This window comes from Mustela putorius, unplaced genomic scaffold, assembly GCF_011764305.1.
Source record: "Mustela putorius furo isolate JIRA1106 unplaced genomic scaffold, ASM1176430v1.1 tig00003988_pilon_pilon_pilon, whole genome shotgun sequence".
Taxonomy (NCBI): Eukaryota; Metazoa; Chordata; class Mammalia; order Carnivora; family Mustelidae; genus Mustela; species Mustela putorius.
Window position 1 is genome coordinate 12726297 of NW_025422127.1, and position 11779 is coordinate 12738075.

General features: G+C 48.8%; 1 protein-coding gene across 1 annotated transcript; it reads left to right on the plus strand.

Annotated features, from left to right (window-relative positions):
• The first annotated feature begins 962 nt into the window (after positions 1 to 962).
• On the plus strand, positions 963 to 11357 carry FGF23 (fibroblast growth factor 23). The gene is made up of 3 exons (XM_004778280.3): positions 963 to 1481; positions 7086 to 7189; positions 8800 to 11357. Exons 1-3 carry the CDS (start codon positions 1286 to 1288, stop codon positions 9235 to 9237), a joined length of 738 nt encoding a protein of 245 aa, XP_004778337.1. The 5' UTR covers positions 963 to 1285; the 3' UTR covers positions 9238 to 11357.
• Positions 11358 to 11779: the final 422 nt, after the last annotated feature.

The window sequence follows — 11779 nt, forward strand, 5'->3', positions numbered from 1 at the left end:
CTTGTCTGCACCCGTATGATTGTACATTCCATTGTGCTTTGTGCAATGGTTACTTATGGTTTCTGCCTCCTCTGTGAGCTCATGACCTCATTGAAGCAGAGATCACCTAGCTCTCTCTTCTGGCAACCGTGACGTCTAGCCTGATGCCTGCATGCACTCAGTGAGCGGAAAATTAGAAGAGGAGCAGTATCCTCGTGTATGTATTTTCCTGGCATGCGTTGCAATAGTTGCTCCCCATTGGACTATAGGCACGGCACTGCCCCCGCCCCGTCCGGCGTAGCTTCCCAGAGTGCACACCTGTCAGCAGGGTCTGCAAGGAAGTGTCCAGCCCCAGGAGCCAGCCCCCCAGGAGACACGAGCTGTGAGACACCCTGGCCTGCTGCTCTGCCCCTGGGACCTTCCCAGGTTCTCAGCCGCCAGCCTTCCCATTTCCATGAAGTCTCTGAATTACTCTACATACAGTTAAAGAGACCATAATACCAGCTTAGTTGCCCTTACACAGTCCGAACTAGGAAAACCGAGAACTCAAACCTCAGAATTTCCTAGAGCAGCAGTGACCTCAAGGTTTGGTTTCCTTTCTTCCTATTTTGAAATCTTCCCAAGGTGACAACTTGGGCTTTTGGACTCTGTTTGCAGTTCCTGTATCTTCATGAAGAAGGATCTCAGAGGGTGCTCTCTGCCTGATGGTGTCCTGTATTATTTCTGTACCTTCAAGACACCCACCTGGTGCTGTGCACAGAGAAAGCACCGGATACACAGTTGCTGATCAGAATTAAAAGGATGGAGAAAACCAAAATGAGTAGACTCAATGAGAGATTAATTGCACAGGAGTCTGTCGACTGCAGGACTGAAGCTGGGTTTTTTGTTTTTTTTTCCAGAACTGCTGGCTCCCTTCACATTTCCTGGTGGAAGTGGGACAGGTCAACAGACAACCCAGAATCGTAGATAACTTTTGCCCACACATCATTCACTTTTTGGAGCGCTGGCATGAAATTGAGGGGTGTGTGTGTGTCTGTGTGTGTGTGTGCGTGCGTATAACAACGTGCCTTCCGTGAACCTTGGAGGGCTCTGCGTTCTCTTCCAACGGGCTGGTTACAACACAGAGGATGTGGACAGTACAGTTTTTCCTGTTTGATGTCACACGGCTACCCTTTAAAAGTCCGAGGGAAAAAAGGAGGGAATCCAGCTAGGATCCGCAGGCCAGATACCCACAAAGAAGAGGAGGAAAAGGCCTGGCAGGCACAGGCAGTGTCAGGTTTCAAACTCCAGCCAGCCATTCAGAGCAATGTCAGTGACCCGTCTTGGGCTCCTGGTCTCTGTCCTGTGCTGGGTAGTCAGAGCCTATCCCAACGCCTCCCCGCTGCTCGGCTCCAGCTGGGGTGGCCTGACCCACCTGTACACGGCCACTGCCAGGAACAGCTACCACCTGCAGATCCACAAGGATGGCCATGTGGATGGCACACCCCACCAGACCATCTACAGTGAGTAGGGGCAATAGGGGCTTTTTTCCAGCCGGGAAGGATGGAGAGCTCCTCCATCCACCCACCTCCAAGGGATCTGGGGAGGCCTTGGGCTAGACCAGAGTGCTACTCCAGCCTCCTAGCTTCTTGCCTGGAATCCAATTGTGTGTGTGTGTGTGTGTGTGTGTACGCACGCGTGCACGCGCACACATGTGTGCTTAGCCCCGGGGAGAAGATTCTTAATTAGCATTTACTTGTTTCTTCCAACACGATTAATTTGTCTTAACTATAATCCCTCTTCCCACAATAGCAGCCACTCTCACTTTGTCCTATCCAAAGAGTCCAAAAATGTACAGAAAGAAAGGCAAGGAAGCTGAGAGGGGGAAAAACCAGATAGGTCATTGACACTGAGTTTGGCTCATAAACTTTGGACAGGGCTAACAATGGAGGTTACAGAGAAGATTCCTGTATCAGACCTAGGATTGGGATAGATGAATTCAGGGGCTCTTTCCAACTCTGAGTTTCCAATATTCTGGTCTGATAAAACTTCTCAGGAAAGATGTGCTAAAGACAGACTGTCCAGGTGTGTTGTCTTGATGGGTCTGACCAAGCCCATGAACCGTCCATGCATCCATGCTCCCAGCATGTTTCCTGGGGGCTTCAGAGGGACCCAGTTTGCTATCGGTTGGTGATTCCTCTCTGTGGAGCTGAAATTTCCACTCAGTGGCAGATTGAGCTAGTTGGGAACTGCTTGGCAACATGAGGCCACCGAATGATTTTAAGGTTTAGGTTTGTGACAAGCTGGATCACAGTCCACAGCTGATCAGTTAGCTGCGATTCAAATGAGGGTGCCTTCGTGAGCCCCTACATAGGGGATTCTGTGGTAAGAGGGGGATAAGTATGGAAAAAGACAAGGTCTTCTACTTCAGAACAATGGGTCAAAGTTACGCCGAGGGTACAGAAGAATGCAAGCTGATTCAACCTAGAGCAAATGGAAGGAATGACAGAGTAATCACAGTCTCTGTTTCATTAAAGGAAACTTCTTATGGGAATAATGATTTGCCCTTATTGTTGTACTGAATTAATTGATAATTTTCTGTGACCTTGCTGTGTGGAATCAAAGGTCCTTAAAACTGTAGCAAGATACATCCGCAGGGAAAGCCAGCCGTGCCTACCTCTTCAAGTGCTCAGTGGATGATGACGGGAGATGAGAGGAGGGAGCAAAGTTCTCTGCAAGTACCAGGCACTTTCCAGAACTCCAGGGGATGCAGTAGGGTTCGGGAGACAACATTTGGGAAACCAGGTTGGAGTTGAATGGCAAAAATCTGCACTAAATATGGATACACTTGGTGCATACAAAGTGTTGCTCATTTTATTCAAGAGATATTTAACAAAAGCTTTTACTGAAAGAAACCCTCAAAGACCCGTCCTTGAGCATGATGGAGAGAGTGCGAGACGGCTCTGGTGAGCTGTGTGTGGAACAGTGTGAGTGCTCTGACTTCAGCCAGCAGCCTGAGCTGGAGAACTCTTTCCTCAAATATCTACTGGCATCTGGCTCAGAGGAGGCACTCATTCCAGTGGGGAGTGAATTAAAGTGATTGAGAAGAAGCAAAATGAAGGGAAATTATTTCAGACCTTTTTTTTTTTTTTTTTTTTGGTTAGGAATGATTTTATTTTGTCAGATGTAGACAATAGCCAAGCATTATGTCTCTAGAAATCAACACAAACCAGCAGAGGGCAACTCGGGTTGGGGGGTCTTGCTGGGGGGAAGGAGACTTACTCGTCCTACTTTACATAAACCTTAATACTATTCAAATCAGTCATTGTGTCATTACCCAAATAAATGTATATACAAAGGTCAAAAGTTAGCTAAAACGGAAAAAGGAAACACTGAGGCGTGCAGATAAGTAGCACAAGTCATTCACAGACTGGTGGAGGATATGCTTACACTGATGGAGGGTGTGTGGTGTTTTATTCCTCCTAATTAATTATACCTTGCTGGTGAAATATGGTTCATTTGATCATTGTGCTTTAGGCAATTCTTGATTAATAGCTGAGTGCCCAACCCATCTTTGGGTTGTCAGTCGTTGTGAAATTACCTGCCTGTAAGATTCTATAACCTCCTTTGGGGCTCACAGCACTGAAGTCAGAGAGCCTCTCTGATATCTGTGTCTCTGATCCTGCTATGAAGAAGGCCACCCGCCCACTCCCCACCATCCCCGTTTCATTGAAAACAGCAGAAGAGATGCCTATTACCTGTGGTTAATACCATGTCCAAGATCCTGATATTTTTCCTTCTTCCATTTTCCCCACTGGTGCTCTCTCTACTTGAAGCTGAATTATCCTGGGGCTCTTTAATCTTGCAAAATAGTATCTTTCTTTCCAGGAGCTCGAAGCACTTTACATCCACCATCATCATTTACCAGCATGAGAATAGAACAGAGCCAATCATTGTCTATTTTTTTTTTGGTAAATTCTTTTTTTTTTTAAGATTTTATTTATTTATTGGACAGACAGAGATCACAAGTAGTCAGAGAGGCAGGCAAAGAGAGAGGGGGAAGCAGGCTCCCTGCTGAGCAGAGAGCCCTATGTGGGCTCCATCCCAGGACCCTGGGATCATGACCTGAGTCGAAGGCAGAGGCTTTAACCCACTGAGCCACCCAGGCGCCCCTACTATTTTTTTTTTTAAAGATTTATTATTTATTTGATAGAGAGAGAGCATAAGGGGAGGAGCAGAAGAAGAGGGAAAGGGAGAGAATCCTCAAGCAGAGTCCCTGCTGGGCACAAATCCCAGGATCCTGAGATCATGACCTGAACCCAAATCAAGAGCTGGACTGTCAACCAACTGAGCCACCCAGGTGCTCCAATAATTTCCCACTTCTAGAGCAGAGTGGAGGCAAGTGGCAATAATAAAATTACTAACATTTTAGAAAGTGTTTTTATTGTGGAGAAAAATATTATCTTGTTACACCCTCAAGATGACCAAACGAGGTCAATAATCCCACTACCTCTGAAAAACAAAGGTTAAGGAACTACATTGGCTAAGGTCACCTAGAGGACACCTTGACCCCAACCCCATGCTTCTTTTGGGATCACAGGCCAGTCCATTAGGCCCACCTGGCTGCAACAGGTTGTCGTGCCTTCTTTCTGCCAGATTCTGCCCTAGAACCTCCGCGGCCTGTGGAAACATGCCTTCCGCACAGGCGAAGGGAAGGCCACCTGTCTCTTCCCTTTTCTGCCCTTTCTCATTGGTTCCTATTGGTTTGACTCAAGACTGTGCATCATCTGTAGCAGCTGCTCAAGTTTCCCCTCCAGGCTGTTTGCTACTGGGACCGCCCCCAGAGCCCAGGAGATCACGTGGCTCGCACAGGGCCCACGCTGACCCTGAGCACCAGGCCCGCGTGGCTGCTGAAGTCTGGGCTTGCCGTAAATGGCAGGCCAGCGCGTGCTACCTAATGCCTTCCATTTGCTCCGTGCTCCCTGAAAAAAGTCACTTTTCCAACCACCATTGTGTTCATTTCTGATCAGAACCCTGTAAAGTCCCCAGGCCAGTTACTATCACCCTCTTTACGCAGCTGAGGAACCCGAGGCTGGAACAATGACTTGTCCAAGGCTACTGAGTTAGAAAGTGGCATAACTGGGACCAGAATCCATGTGGCCTGGTTCCTGGCTCAGTGCCCCTTCCCTGACCCTCTCAGGGGCAGTGTGACTTGGGATTCTCACGGGTTGCGCCACGGATCTTGGCACTAGGTTTTGTCTCCTCAGGCTGGGGATGGTTTCTGTGGGAGGTGATCGCTGGGTTGTAGGAAGATGATGTTAGAGTGGCTGTCCCGACTTTAAATCCTGTCCTTGTTCCCTCTGCACATAAATGGGGATGCTGCTGCCACCCATGTTAATACTAGTAAGACTAACCAGATCACAGTTGTTTGGAGAATTTAAAATCTGTAAAGTACCTAAGTGCAACCACTCAAAACCAGTGACTATGTGTAATTTTTTCCCAGTTAGGCTGAAAATTCATCAGAACAGAAACTTATTTTTACACATTTCTTTGTTTCTCTCAGAGTTTGTCCTACGATTAGCCATATATTTGAGACCCGTAGGCAGACCTCATCATGGGGCAATTTAAATAACCTCTGCACCTCCTATACTCCACCCCACTTCCAGAAGCCTCCCTCAAGGCTGACCCGTAGCCAAACATGGGAACAAATTAATGTTTCTCCTTGGTCTTCTTGCTTTCTTGTCTTTCTGGGCTTGCTCCCGCCCTCATTCCCTCTGTCCCAAATCATTCCAATTTTAGTCCAAACGAAGCTCTATCCTCAGCTGGTGTCTAAGTATTGTCTGCTACTCTCCTCAGAGTTGAGCCTACTCAGGGAAAGGGGGGAGACCCAGGTGTAAGTCATCCCACTTCCTGAGCACAGATCCCGGGCATTTTCAACCTCTCCATACTACATTTCTAAAATAGAAGTTCAAACAGCTGCCGGGGGGGTTGTGAGGCTAAAGGAGATGCATATGGAAATTCTGTGGTAAGTAAATGCAAGTGACTTTAAAGACTTAAATGATTTTTAGCAGAAAATGTCAGGTAATTAAGCAGCCTTTGGGGTGGAACTCTTGCTGAATGATAGTCTTGCCACAAAACAGCTTTAGAGTTTAACTGGTCCTTGGTACAACGCATTGCAATTGTTACAATTACGTGAGGGCAGGCAGTTACTGATTATTTAAAGTGTGGGCAGTATGTGTGGGGTTTAGGCCCTTGTTGGAGACTGTTTGTTGAGTGGGGACACTGAAAGACCATGAGGGACTGCCCTGGAGTGGACACCGCCAAGCAAGAAGAGGACAGAGAGTAGCAGTAAAGATCCAAGAAGAAATACTGTGCATCTGTAGTATCTAATAGACACAGAGAAATAAGCCCTCTCCTCCCAGGGAGCTCACTCTAGGGGAGGCCCTAGATAACCTGAACTTGGTCAAGGTCAGGTGAGTGACATACACTCTGTAATGCAGGTGAGGGCATTCATTCTGAATAGGGAGATTAGGAAACTCTTCATAGCAAGTGACATCTGAGCCTGGCCTGGAAGGATGAGAGACTTCAATAAGCAGAGAAGGGAGGGGGAGATCAATTCTCTCGCAGTTCTGGGTTCATAACGGGTGGTGGGTGAGGGATCACGGACTACCGTGCAGATCCCTCAGTGAACGTCAGGCTTTATTTACAAGCCGGATCCTCGAAGGACATCTCGGTGTCGATTTAAAAATCCCAAAAGCCCAGAAGGCTTGTGAGAGCGTGATGACGGCCACAGACATGAAGAGGCATTAGCCGGGCAATGGGGGAAGTAGAGACAGAACAGGGGAGAGGGAAACATGTGTCCGGCACGGAGGAGAGAATGCTGGGAGTTCAGAGTGCTCCGTACAGACATGAGGTGGAAGTAGGGGCACATGGGGGGTGGGGGGGGTGGGAGTTTGCAAGGGGGGAATCAGAAGAAATGAAGCTGAACAAGTAAGGACAAGGGAGGGTGAAGTGAAATCAGCACTCTGAGAATCCACCCAGGAAGGTTTCAGGCAGGTGCATTTTCAGGAAGGGCACTAGGAATGGGACACGCAGCCAGGTTTTGACCTCGATGATTTTCTCCGTAGGCGCCCTGATGATCAGATCAGAGGATGCCGGCTTTGTGGTGATCACAGGTGTGATGAGCAGGCGGTACCTGTGTATGGACTTCCGAGGCAACATCTTTGGATCCGTGAGTTTCTTTTTTGGGCTGGCCACCATTTAAAGATAATCCGTTTCTTCCCCAGAACATAAAATCTTAGAAAGATTCCACTGGCAGTGCTTGGTGATGTTTTTACGGAGTGATTTAGTCGATCTAAGTAGTAGATGTTCAGGTTTATGCAGCTGGGGCTTGAACCCCAGCTAGTCTGGTTCTGGAGTTCTGGTTCTCTTAGCCTCGAGTTCTGATCGCCTACGGGCACCCATCCATGCATCTATCTACACAGCACCTTATACGTGGGTCCTCTAGTGAGAAGCCATGCGTGTCTTCCCGATTCTTTTACTACACCTTCTTGACCTCAGGCTGGTTCCCTCACTTTTCTCCACATCAGTTTCCTCACCTGGAAGAAGTAAATTGGGATCTCCCTCCAGTTAAAGATCTGTCATGGGGACACCTGGGTGGCTCAGTCAGTTGGGGACGTGCCTTTGGCTCAGATCATGATCCCAGAGTCCTGGGATCGAGTCCCTCATCTGGTTCCTTGTTCAGCAAGGAGTCTGCTTCTCCCTCTCCCTCTGCCTGCCACCACACTCCTGCTGTGCTCATTCCCTCTCTCTCTGTCAAATAAACAAATAAAATCGTTAAAAAAATAGGAAAAAAATGAAGACTTCTCATGAATGATCTCTGCCTTAACTGTGGTCGCTGGTCATTCAGATTGGTAAGCATAGGATTTCCCAAATCACAGGTTGCAGGCATAGTCCAAAGGATTTTGAGGTCATACAGTAGGAGGACTGCTCATCTCAGGAACCTCTTCCCCACCAGTCAGACCCACTAGAAATACCATGACAGCAATGATTTCCTGCTTGGCTTGTTGCCATGTCCCAGCACCCACTACAGTATCTGGCCACAAGTAGACAACTCTTTGTGGAACAATATAGGCATTCAATTAAAATCTCTCTGGACCACACTTAGGCATATAGATAGTCCTCCTCTGTAAAAACACCGTGGAGTTTGAGGATTAACGGAAACAACATGCGCAGGGTCCTAGAAGGCTTTCGGTAAAACCCAGTACTAGTTAGTGGCAGAGTGAGGGTTCAAACCTAGTCATCTGTTGCCAGAGTTCCCAGCCCCAAATCCCAAAGGACATCATCTCAGTGTGAGTACCCTCTGTTATGTCTGACCCTACAAATCCTATACCCCCTCCTTTCTCCAGGCAAGGAGACAGACCCAAGCCAACTTCCAGCCAAAGGCAGAGGCGGGAGGGCCCGGGTCGTACTGAAGCTGGCCGTTCCTCCACAAGCTGGATAAAGGGCTGCCTGCGGTGGCCAGCCCACAACCAAGCCAGCGAGTGCAGGGCGGGAGGGCCCGGGCTCGGGAGCTGTGGGCTCGGGAGCTGTGGGGGACGCTGCCGCAGCTCCCTGCAGTTCCCAGCCGTGCTGCCTGCTTGGGAACTGGAAAGCTGGAAAGCGCAGGCCAGATCTCCCCCGCAGAAGGGAGCGAGGGGTTAAGGACGGCCCCTGATGGAGCCCCGGAGGGAGGGCTAAGCCAGGCCCAGCACCCCCACCCCGGAGGGGCTGGTGCGGTCCGGGGGCGGAGCACGAGGCCGGGGGTCCGCGGGGCGCTCACCCCACCGCCTTCCCTTTCAGCACCTCTTCAGCCCCGAGAGCTGCAGGTTCCGACAGCGGACACTGGAAAACGGCTACGACGTGTACCACTCCCCGCAGCACCGCTTCCTCGTCAGCCTGGGCCAAGCCAAGAGGGCCTTCCTGCCGGGCACCAACCCGCCGCCCTACTCCCAGTTTCTGTCCCGGAGGAATGAGATCCCCCTCATCCACTTCAACACCCCCAGGCCGCGGCGTCACACGCGCAGCGCCGAGGACATGGAGCACGACCCGTTGAACGTGCTGAAGCCCCGGCCCCGCATGACCCCGGCCCCGGCCTCCTGCTCCCAGGAGCTCCCGAGCGCCGAGGACAACAGTGTGGTGGCCAGCGACCCGTTAGGGGTGCTCAGAGGCAACCGGGTGAACGTGCACGCGGGGGGGATGGGCGTGGACAGGTGCCGCCCCCTCCCCAAGTTCATCTAGGGAAACCAGAAAGGAATCCTTTCCCAGCCGCCTTTCAGAAAACCAAACTGTCTTCAGAGGGACCCGCGCCCTCCGCAGTGCAGGGAAAGGGAAGGTGGGGGTGGAGCGGGCAGTTAGCGCCAGGAGGTCCCCCGAGAATGTACCTTTAAGGCCTGAGTCATGGCAGTTTCACCGCCTTCCCCACCCCGCCTATGCCACTGTCCGAACTCTGAAGCCCAGAAAGATAAAACTAGAAGTTTCGTCTTCCTGAAGGAGCGAGGGATTCCCACCCCACCACCACCCATCCCCCCAACACCCCGGGCAGTTCCTCTTCCCTATGCCTCTCCTTTCCATCAGTCCAGCATTAAAACCCAAACACAGGCTTAGTGAGCTCACCACCTCGAAGGTGAAGGAAAAGCCAACGCCAGCAGCATCTCCAACTTCTCCTGACGTTTGTGGCACCAGCCCCGACCCTGTTGGCATTGAGTCTGCAACCTTGACTAGGCCATTAACAGCTGACCTGGGCAAACTGGTAAAATCCTAACCTCAAGGCTTTTCTCTTCCTTGAGCATCTCTGGAGAAGAGCTGTCAGAAAGATGGGTAGTAGGCTCGTCAAAAGGGAACTAGAACGCTGGGATGACCGAGGCATCAAGAAATCAAGCTAGAAAATTCAACCTCCTTGTGGAGCGGCCCCTCTTGCCAGGCTCTCTCCCCTTCTGTGGAGCCAGAGCGGAAGGGACGAGAAGGACCCTGCCTGCTCCCAAGCAGACCGTGATATAACCCTGTCTATGGGCCCTGTCTTGGGCTTTAGTGAATTTGGCCAGGGGAAGAGCTTTGGCATTGGCTCATGAAAATCTCCCCTGCTAGGAAATGGAATTTTTTTTTTTTGAAATAAATTTTTAAATGGAAATAAATTCAAATTCCCCTCTGAGGCATTTATGAAGCCTACTTCCCAGCTGAGTAGTATTGCATTCAGGATTAACTACCAAACTGACACAGGGAGGGAGTCTCGCAATGACAATGGGATTGCTCTTGGGTTCCGTTTTCTGTGGAAGTGAAGTGGCATCAAGGACTCAGGGGAAAAGAAGTCCAATAATCAGGGGATCAAAATGTAGGAGTTACCCAAAGACAACACTGTCAGTTCTTCTCTATGCTCTGCTTATCGCTCTCCAGCGCTGGCTCCAGAGGTAAACCCTCCTGGGCTGACATGTTCCAGTCTTGGCCACTTGCAAATTCTGGGGGCATTACATGAAGACAGTTTTTGGTCCCGTGAAAACCAAACCTCACTTACCCAACAGCTGAGGCACCAGCCAGGTGGGCCTGATGCTCAGCCTCCCTCTACCTAGCTTTACCACCTGACTCAGAGTCTTCCTATGGAGGGGAAGAGGGGGTCCCATGTTCCTACCTCTGTTAGATGGCCACCCACAGAGCAGAATGCTATCTAGCAACAGCTTCTTCGCATCACCTTGCTTTTTCCCACTGCCATCATGCACCCAGCCTGAGAAACAAATCTGTTCTTTTTACTTCTGAAATATTGGACAACTGTTTTCATTTGATGGTTTTAAACTGAACTTTAAGGACTGGTTCCTATTCTGAAACACTAAAACTGTGTATGCTCCCATATAGCAGTGCATGGCAAATATTTTCTCCATAGTTTTCATTTCCTGTTAGAGATATTACACTGTCTATAAGCTTTTGGAAGCTCCCCCATACTGATAACTAGACATAAAATCCCGGAAAAGACTTTGGCAGAAAACTGGTCATAGTCTTATACACGCAATACCATTTATTAGGGGTTCTTCCTTTGGCAGAGCCGGGGTAGTCCCCACAATTTCCTACGTTCCTTAGCATGTGGCAATATTTATTTATTTATTTGGAAAATTTGCTTATCGCTCAATATTTATAGATATTTATAAAAGTGTAACCCCACCTTTTATCTTTCTTCTGTTTGAAAGAAAAATAAAATTTATCTCAGCTTCTGTTAGCTTTTTCCTTTCTGTATTACTCGGTGAAATCATGTCAGAATATGATAACGAAAGGGATTATGGGAGGGCAGCATTGTGAAAATCCAGAGACCACAATACTGAATTCAAATAGAGTGTCAGAATTTTAAAAGTCAGTCTTTGCCATTCATAAATGGACTCAGCAATTTTGATTGACAGCATTACTGAAAGCAAGGAAAATTTTTTATCAACACTGAATTTCTGATCACTCGAGTTCAGAAGTGTTTTAAGGAGAGAATTTTGTATTTGGCAAATACCCACAGAGTTAACCACGTCAATGTCCCAGTGAATCATTTGCGATGTACTGGACACAGACAGTGTTACTGCCCTATGAGACCTTGTAGCAGGACACCAAGATAATGAACCCACTTCTCTTTCTGAAGCTGGTGCCCCTAGAATTCGTTCTTTAATCTCTACCTGACAACTCCCCAAACACAGGAAGCAAAGATGCCCAGGAGGCCTTTACATCACAATTATATACAAATACACATTTGTATTCAAATTTACATCAGCTCAAGCCTACAGTTAGTTTTCACCAGCTAGCCTTTTTCCGTAACAAA